General features: G+C 40.9%; 1 protein-coding gene across 6 annotated transcripts in view; it reads right to left on the bottom strand.

Moving 5' to 3' along the window:
• vwa5b2 (von Willebrand factor A domain containing 5B2) overlaps nucleotides 1-20,194 on the bottom strand; it is a 169,363-nt gene that overhangs the window by 26,247 nt on the left and 122,922 nt on the right. For 5 of the 6 annotated variants that reach the window (XM_043702438.1, XM_043702441.1, XM_043702442.1 and 2 more), the window contains exons 11-15: nucleotides 18,740-18,942; nucleotides 14,917-15,031; nucleotides 13,331-13,516; nucleotides 12,012-12,225; nucleotides 9,115-9,410 (exon numbers count right to left, since the gene is read on the bottom strand). In XM_043702438.1, coding sequence (XP_043558373.1) covers nucleotides 9,115-9,410; nucleotides 12,012-12,225; nucleotides 13,331-13,516; nucleotides 14,917-15,031; nucleotides 18,740-18,942 — 1,014 coding nt within the window. The remainder of the gene's footprint in view (nucleotides 1-9,114; nucleotides 9,411-12,011; nucleotides 12,226-13,330; nucleotides 13,517-14,916; nucleotides 15,032-18,739; nucleotides 18,943-20,194) is intronic. The other variant, XM_043702444.1, reaches the window with a different exon arrangement.

Genomic DNA, 20,194 nt, shown 5'->3' with positions numbered 1-20,194 from the left:
AACATCAGAGATCAAATCAGTTTTCCATCGTGTGAATCCAAGGAAAGTGGTGGGACCAGACGGAGTACCAGGCCATTCTCTCAGAGTATGTGCAGACCAACTGGCAGAAGTCTTCTCAGACATCTTCAACCTCTCCCTCCAGCAGGCCACTGTCCCTGTCTGTATCAAGAGGGCCAACATCATCCCTGTGCTTAAGAAGACTCATGAAGCATGTCTCAATGACTACCGCCCAGTGGCCCTAACTTCAGTGGTCATGAAGTGCTTTGAAAGGCTGGTCATGGCATTAGTCAACTCCAGCCTCCCCACTACTCTTGACCCACTCCAATTTGCCTATCGGACCAACAGATCCATGTCAGATGCCATATCACTTGCCCTTCACTCCTCCTTATAACATCTTGACACCAAGAACAACTACATAAGAATCCTACTCATTGACTACAGTTCAGCCTTCAACACTATTATCCACTCAACACTGATTACAAAGCTTAATGAGTTCGGACTAAGCCCCACTCTCTGCAACTGGACTCTCAGTTTCCTAACCCACAGGCCCAATCAGTGAAGATTGGGGACAATATTTCGTCGTCACTAACACGCAACACTGGAGCCCCCCAGTGATGTGTACTCAGCCCCCCACTGTACTCACTGTATACCCATGACTGTGTTGCCAAATACCAGACAATGCTATTTACAAGGTCGCTGATGACACCATAGTCGGTGGAATCTTAGATGGTGATGAAACAGACTGCAGACAGGGGGTGGAAGACCTGGCAAAATGGTACACTGAGAACAACCTGGGCTCTCAATGCCAGCAAAACCAAGGAACTCATTACTGACTTTTGACGGGATGTTACTCATGCTCCCCTACACATTGACAGCACAGAGATGGAACGAGTGGAATATGTCAAGCTCCTGGGAGTGGTCATCCACAGCAAGCTTTCTTGGGCCTCTTCATATAGATGCACTGGTTACAAAGGCCCAACAACATCTCTTCTTCCTCAGGGAGCTGAGGAAATTTGGCATGACGGCGAATACCCTTGCCAACTTGTATAGGTGCGCCATTGAGAGCATTCTGTCTGGATGTATCACGACCTGGTATGGCAACTGTACTATTCAAGATCAGAGATGGTTACAGAGAGTGGTGAACTCGGCCCGGACAATCACAAAGGCCAACCTCCCAACTATAGAATCCATCCACCAGGCCCGCTGTCAAGGAAAGGCCGCCAGCATTCTTAAAGATCCATTCCACCCTGGCAATGTTTTTCTACAACCTCTACCATTGGGGAGAAGGTACAGAAGCCTGAACACACGCACCAGCTGGTTTTGCAACAGTTTCTACTCTACCATTGTTAGAATACAGAATGGAACCACAAACGCTTAACAGTCGCCTGTACTTGTGTTTTTGTTTTTGCAGCTGTTTACCTATTATTTACTATCTATGCTACTTAACTATGTGATCTGCATGTATTGCTCGCAAGTCAAAGCTTTTCACTGTCCCTCGGTACATGTGACAAGAAAATCAATTCAATTCAATTCAATGCAATTCCAGTGATGACTTTAGAATCTTGTTATAATATGGTGACTATAATATTTCCATACATTTTAAAATTTTCCATACATTTTCCAGACGCCTCTTTAATATCAGTACTGGCCTTATTTCTACTTGGCTTCCAATTCTTCTCATATTCCTGAGAAACTAGATGGAGCAAATTCCCAACACATAGGTTCGAGCGAGTGACTTGTATCCCTGGTGGCTGCAGCTTGCCAGTTACTTGTCCCAGTAATCATCCAACTCTGTCTTCAGCACAGTGTTCCTGCATGTTCCACAGCCACTTTTGTCCTTGATTCTTCATCCATGTCAGTCAGCATCAGTAAAACACCAGCCTCAGCACATCATCACCCATTGAGACCAACTCTCACACTACCTCAACTCTTACAATACTTTACTTTGGAACTTAGCAAACCTTACAACTTGGTGAAAACAATGACTGCAGATGCTGGAAACCAGATTCTGGATTAGTGATCCACTTGCAAGGATGCCCGACTTGAAGAAGTTTTCCTCCTCTCTCTACAAGAATCTCAGGGAGTCCCTCTCCCACAGCAACTCCCAGGTCATTTATCACCTTCATCCCCCCCCCCCCCACTCACCCATTGTACTCTATGCTATTTTCTCCCCACCCCAACCCTCCTCTAGCTTATCTCTCCACCCTTCAGGCTCTCTGCCTTTATTCCTGATGAAGGGCTTTTGCCCGAAACAGCGATTTTACTGCTTCTCAGATGCTGCCTGAACTGCTGTGCTCTTCCAGCACCACTAATCCAAAACCTTACAACTTGCAGAACCAGGTTATTTGCATGCAGCAACACACACAAATCTTATGTATCTACTCAGGATGGCTCCGCCTGATTTCTTAGTGCTTACTCATTTTATATTCACTTGCAGGTTGCCAGTCTCTGGATACTTCGTCTTGTTTTCTTAGCTCACACTGACTTCAGCACTGACTTGTGGGGTGTCAGACTCTGTCTGGGTCACACTGCCTTTTAGTAGACAATGTCTTCAGTGATCAGTTCCAGGCTGTCAGTCTCCATGATTTCCAATTCTTATAGCACGGAGGAACAGGCAGGCAGCTTGGCATTGTGAGGAACAATGAACAATCAAGGGGCAGACACGCCACTGGATGGCTCTGTGCTATACAATGTCACACTTGCAGGATGTGTTATCACCTTAGACAGGAAACACTCTCCATGTACTTCAATCAAATGGCCACTATGGAAGTTACTTTGGCAGTTATGTAGTTAACTTAGTCTTGCAAATTATGCCCGGGGTCTTTTACAGGGCTCCAGTAACAGATAATGATGGTGCATTGTGATAGGTTAGTTAAATCCATGGGAGATGAGCTAATGCTGAAGATGATGGTGTTGTAATGTTAAAAAACACACAACACCAGGTTATAGTCCAACAGGTTTAATTGCCGCTCCTTCATCAGGTGGTAGTTGTAATGTGACAGGTTAAGTGTGATGGAAGGAACCAGTGTGGCAGACGATGATTAGTTTAGAAAAATAAAGCAAGCCAGCATGATTGGTTATGCTAATGTTATTCGATAAGCAGGAGACCAACAAATTGTATAAACTAGAGGAGAACAAAGAAATTATGGGGAGCCAGGGAAAGGCATTTTACTGGCTCTCACAGCCTTGATTTTGCAAGATTAAAGTTTAATTTTGTGAAGAATTTTCTGTGTCTCCTGGTAATCTTTTATAGAACGTGGAGTGATTCTTCCACAACATCACGTGTGCAAGTCAAAGGGAAGTAGTCCTTAGTGGGGTCAAGGGCGTCATCCAATTCCAGTCCAGGAGGGTTGGTCATGATCAGAATAGTATTTTGTCCTCTCAGAGTCCAGGGGAAGTATCCTTACTATCCGGGTATGTGCCATGGTCAGTCCTGCAGGTCAAGTACAACCAATCTAAGGATTGCAGGTAGATCAGTTAGGGGGCTGTTGAGACACGAGATAGTCAGGCCATCCCACCTTGAGCTTTGACAAAGGGTCAGTTAGACTCGAAACGTCAGCTCTTTTCTCTCCTTACAGATGCTGCCAGACCTGCTGAGATTTTCCAGCATTTTCTCTTTTGGATCCTACCAAGTCAATTTGGTTGAAGGCATCAAGGAACTTTCCAAGAGCAGACAATGAAGTCCTGAGGATAGGGTTCACTGCAGCATGGGACTGGGAGCTCTGGGGGGTGGTGGGGATGTGGGGGTGGACTGGGTGAAGACAGAGCATCTATCACGTCCACAGCATACTGACCTCTATATGAGGAGGGTGGAGTATCATCAAGAACATGGGAATTGCAAATTCATGACCTTTTGGAGTAACACAGATACATTCACTATATTATGAAGAGGCTCACAGCAGATGGAGAGAGGTTGAAAGTTCACAGTGAGACCAGCAAAGAAGGGAAAATGAAGGATGGGGTGGAAAAGTCTTGTGTAATACGCACAGCCTGAAAATCATTCATAAAAATGCATAGTTGGAACCTTGCCAGGTCTGTAGCAATGGATTGTAGATCTGTGTATGTATCTAACAAAGTGTGGGTCTCCATGGTGATTGTCATCCTCTCCATAGAGACAGCCAGATGCTACATGCCAAAGACAGCACAGCATTGACAATTTTGGTGGACTCCTGCCGAATGTTCCTGTGCCTGTCTGTGTATTTTTATAAAGACATTAATGGCTGTGAGAGTGGGGTTATCATGGGGAATTTTAATCTACATGTTGTTCGGTCAAACCAGCTCAGTCAGGGTAGCCTCCAGGTGGAGTTTGTTGAGAGTATCAATGATAGTTTTCTTGAACAGTATGTAATGGAACCGACGAGGGAGCAAGCTATCCTCGATCTGGTCCTGTGTAATGGTGCAGGAATAGTTAATGACCTCATAGTTAGGGATCTATCTGGAAACAACAATCACAGTATGGTTGAATTTAGAACACAAATGGAGAGGGTGAAGATAAAATCCAATACCAGGGTCTTGTGCTTAAACAAGGGAGTCTACAATAGGATGAGGGAGGACTTGGCTAAAGTAGATTGGAAACAAAGATTTTATGATGGGACAGTTGACAAGCAGTGGAGGACTTTCAAAGCAACTTTTCAAAGTGCTCAGCAAAAGTATATTCCAGTGAAAAGGGAGGACTGTAAGAAAAGAGGGAATCTGCCATGGGTGTCTAAGGAAATTGAAAGACAAAGCATACGAAGTGGCCGAAAATAGCATGAAACGAGAAGATTGGGAAAACTTTAAAGGTCAACAGAAAGCCAGAAAAAGAGCTGTAAGGAAAAGTAAGATAGAACATGAGAAAAACTAACACAGACTATAAAGATAGATAGCAAAAGTTTCTATCAATATATAAAATGAAAAAGAGTGGTTAAAATAAACGTTGGTCCTTTAGAGGATGAGAAGGGGGATTTATTAATGGGATATGAGGAAATGGCCGAGGCATTGAACAGGTATTTTGTGTTGATCTTCACTGTGAAGGACACTAATAACATGCCAGTAATTGACAAAGAGATGAAGGTAGGTGAGGACCTGGAGATAATCCTTGTTACAGAAGCTGTGGTGTTTGGCAAACTAATGGAGCTAAGGATAGACATGTGTTCTGGCCTTGATGGAAGACATCCCAGGATACGAAAAGAGATGGCGGGAGAAATAGCAAGTGGACTGGTGTTAATTTTTCAAGGTTCACTGGACTCTGGGGCAGTCCCAGCAGACTGGAAAACAGCAAATGTGACACCACTGTTTAAAAATGGAGGTAGACAAAAGATGTGAATTAGAGTGGTGCTGGAAAAGCACAGATGGTCAGGCATCCTGCTCCTCGGATGTTGCCTGACCAGCTGTGCTTTTCCAGCACCACTCTAATCTAGACTCTGATCTCCAGCATCTGCAGTCCTCACTTTCGCCTAAAAGATGGGGAATTATAGACCGGTTAGCTTAACCTATGTAGTGGAGAAGATTAGATTAGATTCCTTACAGCATGGAAACAGGCCCTTCGGCCTAACAAGTCCACACCGACCCTCTGAAGAGCAACCCACCCAGACCTATTTCCCTACATTTACCCCTTCACCTAACACTATGGGCAATTTAGCATGGCCTGCACATCTTTGGACTGTGGGAGGAAACCGGAGCAAACCCACACAGACACGGGGAGAATGTGCAAACTCCTGGTGGGGTGCCTCAGGGATCAGTGTTGGGACTGCAATTATTCACAATTTATACAGATGATTTGGATTTGGGACTACGTAGCGTGCCAAGGTTTGCAGGTGACACTAAGATGAGTAGCACAGCAAAGTGTGCAGAGGATTATGAAACTTTGCAGAGGAACATAGATACTTTAAGTGAGTGGGAAAAGGTCGAGCAGATGGAAAATCATGTTAATAAATGTGAAGTCATCCATTTTGGTAGGGATAACAGTAAAAAGGATTATTACTTGTAAAACGGTAAAAAGTTGCAGCATGCTGCTGTGCAGAGGGACCTGGGTGTCCTTGTGCATGAATTACAGATGGTTGGTCTGTAGCTGCAACAGGTAATTAAGAAGGCAAATGGAATTTTGTCCTTCATAGCTAAAGGTATTGAGTTGAAAGCAGGGAGGTTATGTTGCAGCTGTATAGGGTGCTGGTGAGCCATGCCTGAAGTACTGTGTGCAGTTTTGGTCTCCTTACTTGAGAAAGGATGAACTGGCACTGGAGGGGGTGCAGAGGAAGTTCACTAGATTGATTCTGGAGTTGAGGTGGGTGGCTTATGAGGAGAGACTGAGCAGACTGGGATTATATTAATTGGAATTCAGAAGAATGGGGGAGAGATCTTGTAGAAACATATAAAATCATGAAGGGAGTAGATAAGAGAAGTGGAGAGGATGTTTCCACTGGCAGGTGAAACTAGGACAAAAGGGCATAGCCTCAAGATTAGAGGGAGCAGACTTAGGGCTGAATTGAGAAAGAACTTCTTCACCCAAAGGCTTGTGCATCTATGGAATTCCCTGCCCAATGAAGTAGCTGACACTAATTCAGTAAATGTTTTAAAGCTAAGGTAGATTTTTTTTGAACAATAAATGAATTGAGGGATATGGTGAGAGCAGAGGTAAGCGGAGCTGAGTCTAAAAAAAGATCAGCCATGGTCTTGTTGAATGGTGGAGCAGGCTCGAAGGGCCAGACGGCCTACTCATGCTCCTAGTACCTATGTTCTTATGTTATTCTCTGTCTGAGGTTGAAAACATATGCTTAGTTTCTGGCAGTCCTCTGGGTGTCAGAGACTTTTGCTGCTTCTTCCTCCACCATCCGTGGAGACAATTCAATGATGCCTTCACCAGATTGTGCTCCTGAGTCTAACTTGGAAAGAATGCCCATTGAGTTGAAGGCTCTGGGCTAGTGGAGGGTGCAGGTGAAAGCCTTGTTAGTGCATTCTCTCAGGTGGTGGTAGAGTTGAGGATCTCCAGCACTGGCTTATTCTTAGAGGAGGCTTTTTGTCACACAGTATATGAGAGGGAATTAGATATCTAACAAAAAGGAAGGCTTATGCAGATTAAGAATGAATTGGCATTGGTGGTAATAAGAGAGAGAAGGGCAGTATAGCACAATGAAGCTGGAGGGTTGCAATGCCATTGAGGGCTCCCGGTCCATAGTTGAACAGTTGTGCTCTTCTCCAGCTCATTCTAATATTTTCTCCTCATAAGGTGTGAAGTGCCTAATGTCCACCACTGCCACAAAGAGAGGGGTTGAGCATGATGGAAATAAATGGAAGAGCAGTTGATGATGACACAGAAATAGGAGAAGTGGTGAGATCTCCCCAGGGAGTTAGTAGGAAGTATGGCAGGAAGGGTTAGTAGTTTGGGAGGTAGCAGAGAGAAGATGGTGACATTACTCATGTCGAGTATTGAAAATCATTGGCCATTCTCCAGCTCTTCTGACTCAAGCAGCAGTACTGACCCAGGCTGCTATTTGGGTCCAGTTTGCTTTGGTCTGATGGTGTAGTGTCCTGTGGTAGTCACTTGTCCTCATCCACCAGCACCTTCAAGTCCCTGTCCATGAAGCAGGATGTGACCTTTCCTTTGTACGTGACAGTGGCCAAGTGCTGCAATGTGGGAGGCTGCACCTGGCTTGCAGCATCCGAGATAGTCTGCAGGTGGCGCTACCAGTAGGAACATGAGAATATCCCACAGTGATGAGAGCTCCTGCCATGTGGCTCCTTGAGAAGCCTGCAATTAAACTGAATGTATAACTAATGATGAGAAGAGCCAATTATTGTGTGAGAATAGTATCTCACTCCACAAAACACTTTAAATGAAAATAGGGAAATTTTGTCCATAATTTTATTTCGAAGCCCAGAAAATAAATCTTACCAGGCAGTCTTTTAACATGAACTTGGTCTTTCACAGACTCTGAACCATAACATTTGACCTTCATTTAATTGTAGCCCGATGTTTCCATATATGGAAAATAGTATTTTGCTTTGATTTTACCAATAGGAGATAGTGAACTGAAGGTAATGATGATCAATTAATCTTATCTCAAATTAATTCCACACTTCTTATCAGGTACTTCTCCAACTTTTATCTAAAATCTCAAATCTGCATCTTCCTCAGAAAGTTATGAGCATGTTGACTTAGCTCTTTCTTCATCCTTGAGAAATACAGCATAGCTTCTAATGCACAGATATACATAAAGCTTCATGTTTGGGTGAAACCAATGAAACATATCAACCTTTTCATTTATAACTTCGACTCAAAATTACCACTGAATGTTCAATGTAATTATCACTATCCATACCCTGGAGGTAACCATTGAATAGAAATTTAACTATTTCACTCATATAACTACTGTGTCTATGTCTAAAGGAACAGGTCAGAGGAATTCTTCACAAGTTATTCACCTCCCAAATCTCCTAAACTGTCTGTCATTCATAAGGCATGAGTCAGGAGTATAATGCAATACTTCCCACTTGCCTAGATGAGTCCATCTCCAAAAGCACTCAAACATCTCAACACTGACCACGAGAATGCAGTCTACTTGACTGACACCCTATCTACCAGTGTTAACATTCACTCCTCCCACCACTGGCTCCCGGCAGTAGCACTGTGTTCCATCTATAAGATGCAGTGCAGCAACCTGCCACAATTCCTCTAGCAAAACCTTCCAACCTAAGAGCCTGGAAGATCAAGGGCAGTAGGCTCATGGAATCACTGCAAATTCCTCTCCAAGTCATACACCACCTTGACATCAAATTATGTTGCCATTTCTTCACTGTTGCTTGGTCAAAATCCTGAAGCTCTGTTCTTTAGAACCTACACCACACAGACCAGAGTGGATCAAGAGGGCAGTCTCCTGCCACTTCCTCAAAGGCAATTCCAGATAGATAATGAGTGCTAGACTTGTCAGTGATCCCATATATTTATTCCATAAATATAAAAAAGCTACTGAGTTTTGAGGAAATGATTCCACTGTACAGAGAAGAAAGTGCAAGCTGGAGTGTAAAGGCTCAAAATTCACCTCACGTTTCAATTTAACAAAGCAACTTCATTGTTACTCATTGGGAGACCGTTCATCATGTAATAATATTAATTAAGAAAGCAGACAATTTACTTACTTTATCATCAACTAATTCAAAATTAGATGCTGCTTTTATTGGTGATTCCCAGTGCAGCAAACCTTTCTGTCCGTGATGTGCAATGTTTTCCAAACCATACGGGAGGGATGTTGTTCCCCTGTCAATATCCTGAGGCTCTGTAGAGTCACTGCTATTTGAGCCACGGGTAGGTGTACTTTGCACCCCAATTCCTTTATCACTGCAGATGGAACAGTGTGTCAGTTTGTATTGCTCCTGGATGTATGAGGAATGGGATATACGCCTCCGTAAATCATTAAGTGGATCAGTCTCTGAGTCTGAAATTCCAAACAATAGATATGTATTAAAACAATGATGTTTCTCTTAGCAATGGGCATACTTTTATTCCCCTCTCTCTTGTTCAGACAATGGCATTTTAATTTGGTAACTCTCAGCATTAACTACTTGGTGTGTAGTAGGGCATCTGGTGATGACCTGGTCATAGAGGTTTAGAACTAACACAATCATTAGCAGCAGAGTTGCCAATCTGATACCTGAACTAAGCAGATCTATATTCCAGTTTTGTGGGATACTGATGGCAATTTGCTGCTTAGAAACCGACTCATTGACTCATAGACACTTGCAGCACAGAAAGGTCATTTAGCCGATTCCACACCAGTCAACAAAGATCTGACTACACTAAGCCCACTTTCCAGCTTTTGGCTCTGGAGGCTATGGCAATACAAGCGAATATCTAAATATTGCTTAAATGGTGTGAGAGTTTCTGACTCACTCTTTCAGGCAATGAGTTCCAGACTCCCACCAACCTCTGAGAGAAAAAGATTCTCCTCAACTCTACCTCTTACTTTAAATCAATGCATCATGGTTATTGAAGTTTCGGGTGTAAGCCACAAGCCTCATTCCTGATGAAGGGCTTTTGCCCGAATCGTCGATTCTCCTGCTCCTCGGATGCTGCCTGACCTGCTGTGCTTTTCGAGCACCACACTCTCGACTCTGATCTCCAGCATCTGCAGTCCTCACTTTCTCCTATCATGGTTATTGACCCCTCTATTAATTGTAAAAATAACTTCCTTCCCACAGTATCTCTGCCCTTCATAATACTACACTCTTCTGTCAGATCTCCTCTCAACCTTTGCTGCTCCAAGGAAGACAAGCCCAGCCTAATCAATCTTTCTTCATAGTACAGACCTCCAGCCCAAGTCACATGCTTTTTTATTCTAGCTACAATCACCATTGCTCAATGCAGGGTCACTTGGTGTCAAGGGAAGAATCTTAGTCACTAGTGTCAGATCCACCGCTCATTAACGAAGCATTAGCAGTCATTCAATCCTCTGGTGCTTATCTATGGCCAGAAAGGATTTGAAAATTACTGCCAGGGCCTAAGAAATCTCCTAATTGCAAATGTGTTGAATGTTTTTGGATTTAACTTTTGCATTAGTAAATAATTTTAACCCCTCTGAAAATATTGCAAAAATGACTTGGTTGCACAGATTTCTCAGGAATGAACATGGCAATGGTTTCCATAAACTTCAAGCACCTACGTGAAGAAGGAATTAATGGAGTCAGCAGGAGTATGAAACTAAACATGCGGTGTGACTTAATTGCGTCAGATGTGAAATTTTGATTTCCTGATCACAGGGTGAGATGCAGAGATAATGTCAGTGACACGTCTTTGATATGTTGAGCCTTTTGTAAGCTTGCAGCCATTTCATACGTGGAATATGTATGCATGTCATGGATACTGATTAATGTGACACCGATTTTTCAATAAAGCTTTACCCTCAGGATAAAACCAGCAGTGTGTGGAAATTTCGTGGCATCCAGTTCACAATTGTTTAAAAGTGGTGCAAACCACTCAGCTTTGTGCACTTGTTTGTAAGGTTTTCTTTATTTAACTCTGGAACCAGTGCTGGGAGGTTATATGGAGGCTTGGGACTGACAAGAGTGTATCAGAGTCAAGATTAGAGTGTTGCTGTACAAGCACAGTGGGTCAGGCAGCAACCGAGGAGCAGGAAAATCGACGTGTCGGAAAGGAGCCCTTCATCAGGAATGAGGGTGGGAGCCTCTGGGGTAGAGAGATAAATGGGAAGAGTGTATCAGAAGTTGGGGATTTGAGGGATGGATGGATCTGTAGTGGGTTTGAGGTATGGAGAAGTGGAAGAGGAATCTAGGGGAACAAAGCTGGCAGGGTCAGAGAAAGGAAGGATTGAAGTGATGGACCTGGCATCTTGGGTTTGTGAGAGGGGATCAGTGGTCATGTGGAGATGGTAGGTCAACATAAGAAAGTAAACAACCTAAAAGGGAGTGTCAGTAGAAACTAAATGTGCACCTATCTCTTCTCAGGGTGTTGGCCAACAGGGCTATGAGCGAAATTGATCTATAAAAATATGGCCCAAATCTTAAATATTCTCCAGCAATAGCTAAAAAAATCAGTGAGTCAAAGTACCAAAGCTTTGCTCTATTATTCCCCCAACAAACTCCTCGCTTCTTTTCGCTTCAGTCCAACTTCAAGCTACCATGGGCTTTTGTCATGGAAATGTGCACCCACTATGCACTTAAACTATAAGAAACACAAGAACATCAAAAATTCAGGGCAATTGCATTTGGGGGAAAATGCTATGGTTCCTGGACCAATTAGATAGAGAATGGGATGTACCCGTAAAATACAGGACAGTTGGTCACCCTGCTTTCAATGGTGGAGCTCTTCCTTCTCGGGAGATTGACAGTCACCATATAGTTTGATCTTTTGATAACAAAGCACCCATAGTGAATGAAGAGTAAATGACCCAGACCATTCTGTCCTTTGAATTCAAAAGACAACCTGAAATTGAGGAGCTTCTACATGAAGGTAGGACAGAAAAAAAAGTGAAGGATTAAAATTGGGTGAAAAAAGAATCTGATGTCCATATATACCTTACCCTTACATTTTTCATTCTCCTCAGCATTAGAACCTGAAAACTCTATTGAAATCTCACGAGAAATGTCCTTTAAGGCTTGCTCAATGTCATTCTTTTCAACCGGGAAAGACGGTTTGATTCCATCAGTCAAGATTGATGTAGAAGACTCATCTTGAGCCTGAAAAATTGAATTGGTTGACCCTTTTAGAGCTGTTTTAGAGGTGTGCTGCTTCACCTAGAGTAGAGGGACAATAGATTCATTTTTACTTCTCAGGGTTAATGTTACAGATTTACACATACATAGAACTAGTAAAGTTTCTCTTTGTTTTCATGTCGAATTGTTTTAGCACTGGCGTTTTGTTTCTACTGAAGCATAGCAAAGAAAATCAAATTTAACAGAATATGTCTTTTGAATTAGAATCAGGAATTGCTGGAAAAACTCATGGTTTGGCAGCTTCTGTGGAGAGAAAGCAAAGTTAATAGTCCAGTGTCTTTGTTCACAACTGATTGTAGCTGGGGAAAGGTCTTTTACTCAATCTAGTCTGCATTATTCGCTGCTCATAATGTGGTCTTCTCTACAATAGGGAGATGAAGCGCAGACTGGGTGACCACTTTGCAGAATACCTACGTTCTTTCTGCAAAAATGACCCTGAACTTCAGGTTGCCTGCCGTTTCAACACACTGCTGTGTTCCCTGGTCAGCATCTCTGTCTCAGGCTTGCTAGAGTGCTCCAGCAAAGCTCAGAGCAAGTTGGAAGAACAACACCTCATTTTCCACTTGAGAACTCTGCAATCTTTTGGACTCAATATCGAGTTCAATCCTTTCACCTGAGCACCTTCTCCCAAGTCCTTACCCCAATCCCCACACACCAAGCCTTGTTATCACATGGCCTGCTATCATGAACAACTCATTGACAACTACTAATGCCTCCATTTGCAGGTATTAATTCTCCCAGGCTGACCTTTACCCATTCTTATGTCTGCCCAAACTGTTTTTCTCTCTCTACTCTCTGGGCTCTTTCTCCACCTATCATTTACTTCTTCCTCTAACCCCATTACCACATCTTTAGTATATATGCCTAACTTCTCCTAGCTACAATAAGTTCTGAAAAAGTGTCACTAGACCTGAAATGTTAAGTCTGCTTTCTCTCCACAGATACTGCCAGATCTGCTGAACTTTTCCAGCAATTTCTGATTTTATTTCTGACTTCCAGCATCTGCAATTCTTGTATTTTTTATGTTTTATGAATTACACAGTCTTTCTGAGTCTCAATTACTGTCACAAACTGCCTCATATACACGTAAAGTTTCTTATGGACACACACACACGACTTGACTTACCACATTCTTCTTCCTCTGAAATCCAGAAAGATCATAAATGACACCATAGCCATTCAGATGGTCCCCTGGATACAAAGGTCCAATTTCACTTGGAGAAAGGAGAACTTCTAAAGTATCTGGGAGATACCATTCAATGGTAATGTCACTCAGAGCAGGCTCAATAGCTTTCTTTAATGATTTCATTAACTGTTGGAAAAAGGATTATAGAATTAACATTCAATTATCCCAGCCTAAACTCTTTACTGATACACAGCAGGCACATAGTCTGACCCACAGTGCATACCCAGACAGTCAATTTCAGTATGTTGGAATTTCGTTCCATTAAGAATTGGTCTAGTGGGGATTGGATGTGTAGCAAATTATTGTACAATACAGCTAGTGCTCTCAGCCTATGATTTAAAAGCAGATATGTTTTATTAACAGTCTGAACAAACCCTCCCTTTTCCCAACAAAATAAGTGTACTATTGAGGGTGATTTTGAAGAGCATAGTAATAAAAATGGTTGCTGAAAAACTTACGTCATTAGAATGAGAACAAATAAGCCAAAATGTCAACAGTAATTCCATGGTAACAGTTGCTTGTTATGACTGTAATTTTGATTCAAGACCAGAATTATCTCATTGAAAAAAAATCAGTTGCTAAATATTAAATACCTCACAAAAGAATGAGCATTTCATCAACTTTATTTTGAAATACTGCTGGAAATATATTATAATAAGTAGATCTACCTTGTTCTTTGAATAAATATTGCTCTAAAACAGCTGACAGCCAAGGAACGGTTTAAAGGAGAATGAAACCCTACCTGAGGACAGTGTGGATTTCATTATCTGTGTATTCATCTCTTTATTTTCTGATTCATCATTTTTAATTCATTTTATGGTTATGGAAAAGTTGTGAATAATAAAATAATTTCAATAAATTCAGTTGACAAAATGCTTATTCTTTTAGTTAGGTATTTAATATTTAGCAATGTCATTCTGTTCTCATAACCAGGGCGAGAATATTTCAAATTGGAGATAAAGTTAAGTCAAATGGCTACATGCACAGGTGCTAGACTATTTAATCAAAATGTACAAGAAAGGAGGAGGAAGCTAACGAAGATTAATTGTCAGAGAACTGCAGGAGTAAGCTGTCAGGTTGCAACTGTAACTCTGCTTTTGAGCTGCATGATCGGCCGTGATCATAAAGAATGACAGAGGATGCTTTAAGGAATGGGTGTCCTCCACCAGCTCCTATTTGCTATATTTCCATGAAATACAATTGTATTGTCAGATTAGACCAGTACAGTGAAATTCCAAGTACTATTAAATCAGATTTAAAACAAAATAACAAAACTTATTTGAAGCTTTATTGTTAAATCAAGTTTCATTGCAGCAAACTGCATATTCAGAATGCTATTCGACTTGATCTAGTACTTAGACAGCGCAAGACTTATTAATTTGAAGAATTTGGTCTAAAGCAGGTGAAAAATATATGATGTAATGAAAACCAAAAGAGATTTATGCAGACTGATCCAAAATGGCCAATTGCAGAGTCAAAAGTACCACAGTGCATGTGAACATTATTTATGATCATCAGCCACTTACTTTTGGTTGTAGTCGTTCACCTTCATTGAAAAATTCAACAGTTCCGCCCGTAGCCTTTGCAACACCATGCAACAACCGTTTGCAGGCATTAGGTCCCAGCCCATAACTGAAACATCTAATGAAATATTATGTTAAAATTCTGGCATTATAAATATATCCCTTGTTATACTTTATCTTTAAAATATTATAATGAGCAAGATATCAATATTAGTCATGAGCCAGTTGAAACTTTTAGTTAATGTTTGAATGTGTAATGTGACTGACAATGAATTATGCCATCACTTTAACCTCTACAAATTAGCGTAACAGAAATAATTTTGCTAATAATGTTTTACTTGGAATCAGCAGCTAACGAATGACTGTTGGACCCCAACTTAATAAATATCCCTAGTGACAAGTTTTTGTTTAGCTTGTTGTTAAAGCACATGGTGAGCATGGTGAGTGCATGATGACCTTCCCAACACATCTCTCTCATATAACCAATTAATTAAAGGTACATTGTGAGCCAATAATACTAAACACTAATTGGATAAAGCTCCATGAATCATATTGAACAGCTTGGACCACTGCCAAACAGCAGGCAAACTGTAATAAAATACTTTACCACTACACAGTAAAAGAAATGCTTTGATTTTAAACAAATATTCGGAAGCAAAGGTTTGTATTTCCTCAGACACAAGCTGTTTTTATAACCTCTTTCAATCTGTGCTTTCTCTTCACTTTATTTTGATATTAGAATTATAGATGACAATTTGCTATTCATGCTTACATGCACAAATATGTTATGTAGCCTGCTGTCAGAAAGTGATTTATTTTTTATAAGACCACAAGTAAACATTTTGTCAAATCCAACTGAATGCATATACTAATCAGTATGAAATAATGGATTTTCTGATATCACTCAACTTTAATTAAGGAATGAGCTTTTTTCTTTAGTTTATGAAAATTATATCATAAGGAGAAGCTGGAAATGTTTGAGTGGAGCACTCAGTTACAATGTAATCTTTGTAATTTAATTTAATTTGCATTAGAAATTCACAAAATGGCCAACTTCATAAAGAAGAGATGATTGATCGTCTTGAAACTGTGTGTGTACTCCATAAGGAATACAGCGCAACTGTTCAGGAGTCCACCTCCTTTTTTTCTTTCCTCAACTTCACTCTCTACATTTCTAGAGGGTGATATTCAATTTAAGGGTTGAATATTACGTGCACCCACCAGGGATGTCTTTGACAAAGCCCAGACAACTGCTTTCTCCCTACCCCACAGCCCACCTCCATAATAGAGTGAATGTCAAAATCAGTACCAAATGTAGATAATTAAAATTTAATCGAGCTTGCTAGAATTGATAGCAATAATATCTTGTCCAAGCCATAATATGATTAGCATGGGCAGGTGGTCACGGGTTGCCAGGCCTTATACTTTGTAAGTGTTTAAAATGGCAGTAAGAATGCCAGTATAATTTTGGATAGGATCTTTTGCCCATTGGGATACCCATCTTCTCCTAAGAAGATAACACCCTCCATGCTTCCTAACCACCTGTACTTCAAAACCCACCCAACTGCCCACCTCAATACTCTCCCTACGGTGAACAAACTCTTCGTGTCCACTACCACTTTCACTCTAGAATTGAAGGCTATTTTCTTCATGGGACTGCCTGTTTCCACTACCAGGTTCTGGCACTTCCAGGACCCTTGGCGAGCTACTACTAAAAGTGAGAATTACTGGGGAGAACTCCCACTTTCAAACTGTTAATGTTGCCTGCACATTATTGATCAACTTGTAGTTGGGGTTGGGGGGGATAGGTGATCCATCCTTTCTAAATCTCTGAATCTCATACCTACCTTAACAATGAACTTCCTTCCATTTCCTGTAAAAACTTTGTTCCATTTTCCTAGCTTTTCTATCTTCATCACATCTGTTATAACAATTCTGCCTTTCTTTCCTGTGTTTCTATGTCTTTTCCCTCAACAGATGATTCTTTTCCAGCACAATTGACAGGTTTGTTCAGATTCCAATCTCACCCCTTACCCACTTTCCTAGTTCCACTTGTTCTAAAATTCTACTCAACCAGCTTTCACATTCTACACATCTTTTTCACCACTTCTATCACCACAAATATATTGCTGTCACCAAATATGTTTTCCTATCTCCTTCCCTTTCAGAATTCCAAAAGAAGTATTCCCTCGATAATTTTTGATCATTCCCCAAACAAACAGAAAACTCAATCCATGGCACCTTTCCATGCAAAAGCATGAAATTAACAACTTGATCTTAAATGTCTCGTATCTAACCGTTAAGGCCCTCAAAGAATCCTTCCAGGTGATTTACTTGTGAATTTTTCAAATAAGTAGATTGAATTCACTTCTCATAATCAGGCTCCTCTACTCTTGGAAGGCCAAATCCAGAATGAGCGACCACTTTGTGGAACACCACCATTCAGTGCAAAAGCACAACCCTGAGCTCCCAGTCAAATGACATTGTAATTCTCTGATATACTTTCACTCTGATCTCTCTGCCCTCTGCCTCCGACACTATTCCAATGAAGCATAAACATAAAGTTTTGTAACAGCAGTTCACTTTTCGAGTTAGCATTTTACAGCTTTCCAGATACAACATTGTCTTCAACATTTACAGCACATGGCTTCTGCTATCTTGTTCAGCTATTAGCTGTTAGTGATATCTCCACTATTCTCAATTACACTTCTGCTAGACCCATCTATTGCTTCTTTTACTTGTCTGATTACCATTGCCTTTTCTCTTGTATTATCATCCCTCTGTTGCCCAATGTGTTTTGCTTCCTAGAGTCTCACAGATATTCCCTTTTATTCTTCTTCCAACATATCTATTTTCTCTCCTTCTGTATTTGCTTAAAACCAGTTGCATATCAGAACTTTTCTTGTTATGATAAAAAGCCATCAATTGGAAATGTCAAGTTTATTTATTTCTTCACAGATTCTGCTGTATCTGCTGAGTTATTTACAGCATTTTCTGGTTTAACTTTTGATATTTTTATTTGCTTTTTCCCAAAAAAGAGCTTTAATGGGAAGAAACTAAGGTAGTCACCACTTAAGGGTGAAACTTTGATGTCTACATTGAAGGCTGGAGGGGAGCATTGAGAAAACATTCCTTGCCATCGCAAATCAGATTTTTTCATTTCAGCCATATTTTGTTGCATTACTCTCCATTATTCTCACCAAGCTCTCATAATTTTTTTCAGATTTGTTAATAAAAAATAAAAATAAAATATTTAAAATAAAAAGATTTGTAACAAATATGCTGGAGTTGAACACTAGAGGATATCTTTGAGGTGTCACACTCTGAGTCACTGCAACAATATCTTTAGCCCTTCAGAAATAATCTATATCCCTTTTGCACTATATTTTCCTGCAATCTTCCTATAAGGATCACTTTAGAGTTTATAGCATAAAGATAGCCTTTTGTTGTTAATTTTAATAGTTACTGAAAAATGTGTTACTGGAAAAGCGCAGCAGGTCGGGCAGCATCTAAGAAGCAGGAGAATCGACGTTTCGGGCATAAGCCTTTCTTCGGGCTTATGCCCTGAAACGTCGATTCTCCTGCTCCTTGGATGCTGCCTGACCTGCTGCACTCTTCCAGCAACACATCCAGCAACACATTTTTCAGCTCTGATCTCCAGCATCTGCAGTCCTCACTTTCTCCTAATTTTAATAGTTAGCCCAACACAGACACAATGGTTTTACACATGCTTAAGAAACGCTTAATACAAATCAATCGGTGGTACAAAGAAGCTTAGTACTTCAACTGAAGTAACTTATACATAAAAGAAAGATGATAAAAGTACCTTGCAGAATTGGCATTTTTTCGCACCAGCTCGATAATCTTCCCAGCATGTCTGACTGTGGCATCCGTCAAAATAAAGAGCTGTCTTGGGTAGCCTCGACGCATTGGCTGCTTGAAAATCCAGGATAATGCGCCAAGAACGTTAGTGCCACCCATGTCAGCCCTCATCCTCTGAATATATTCACAGGCCAAACATAAAGTCTCCTTCAAACAAGCAAAAGAAGTTGTTAACCAGAGAAGACAGAAAATTTGGGCAAGCTTATGGAAGAGGAATAAAAACACATAGTCCAGCACAGCAACAGTTATTTTTATCTAGCAATTTTAAAACTGATCTTGTTGCACAGTGAAAATGCCCCTATCTCGGAGCCAGTTGGCACGGATTTAAATCCAGAGGTGTGTCCTAACATATCTGAACAGGTTGATTTAATTTATTTTTAGCACGTTTAATGTAATGAACTATTCTAAAGCACTTCAGCAGGGTCTTGCACAACAAAGTACAACATCAAGCCACAGAAATAGATATTAGGTCAGACAATCAAAAGTTTAGCCAAATTAAGGTGTGCTGATCAGTGGTGAAGGAACTAAAACCTGGGAAGCTAATTTTGTGTGAGAAGGATATAATTTCTTCAGGTAGAGTTTGTGTGAATGACTAAGCAGAAGTAATTCCTCACCCCTGATGAAGGGCTTTTGCCCGAAATGTTGACTTTCCTGCTCCTCGGACACTGCCTGACCTGCTGTGCTTTTCCAGCACCACACTAATCTTGACTTTATGTGAATGAATGACTGGTGTGAATGTAACACGAGAATTGAACACTAGTATATAACGACAGAATTTTGCTGCTAATTGATAACTGATCCTATTAATCTGCATCAATCTAAAGTTGACTTTTTTATATCGTTTCATTTTTTAAAAGTTTGTTTTAACATAATATTTGCATTTCAGCGTTCGAATCATTTACAATATTGTCGATATTTTTGAAATAAATAAGATTGTATCCCTAAAAAAACACCTGGGAAGCTCATGGTATGTCAGATTTAGATGAGGGCAAATACTTTGGAGAGTTGTCGGGCTGGAGGAAAATACAGAGATAGGATTCAGCAAGGTCATGGAGAGACCTGGAATTAAGCATGAGGGATAGTGGATTAGTGGTGCTGGAAGAGCACAGCAGTTCAGGCAGCATCCAAGGAGCTTCAAAATCGACGTCTCGGGCAAAAGCCCTTCATCAAGGATAGTGTCCAACAGTGTAATTTTAAAAAATTTATTCATTGATGCGATGTGGGAGTCTCTGGTTTGGTCACCATTAACTCCCCATCCCTAGTTGCCCTTGAGAATGTGATGGTGAGGTACCATCTTGAACTGCCGGAGGGAATTTCGGGACATTGACCCAGTAACAATAAAGGAACAGTGATATATTTCTTAGTCAAGATAGTGACATGCGTTGAAGGGAACTTGCAA

This window comes from Chiloscyllium plagiosum, chromosome 13 (genome assembly GCF_004010195.1).
Source record: "Chiloscyllium plagiosum isolate BGI_BamShark_2017 chromosome 13, ASM401019v2, whole genome shotgun sequence".
NCBI classification, from domain to species: Eukaryota; Metazoa; Chordata; class Chondrichthyes; order Orectolobiformes; family Hemiscylliidae; genus Chiloscyllium; species Chiloscyllium plagiosum.
The sequence above is the reverse complement of the archived record's forward strand: the minus strand, read 5'-3'. Positions and strand labels throughout refer to the sequence as shown.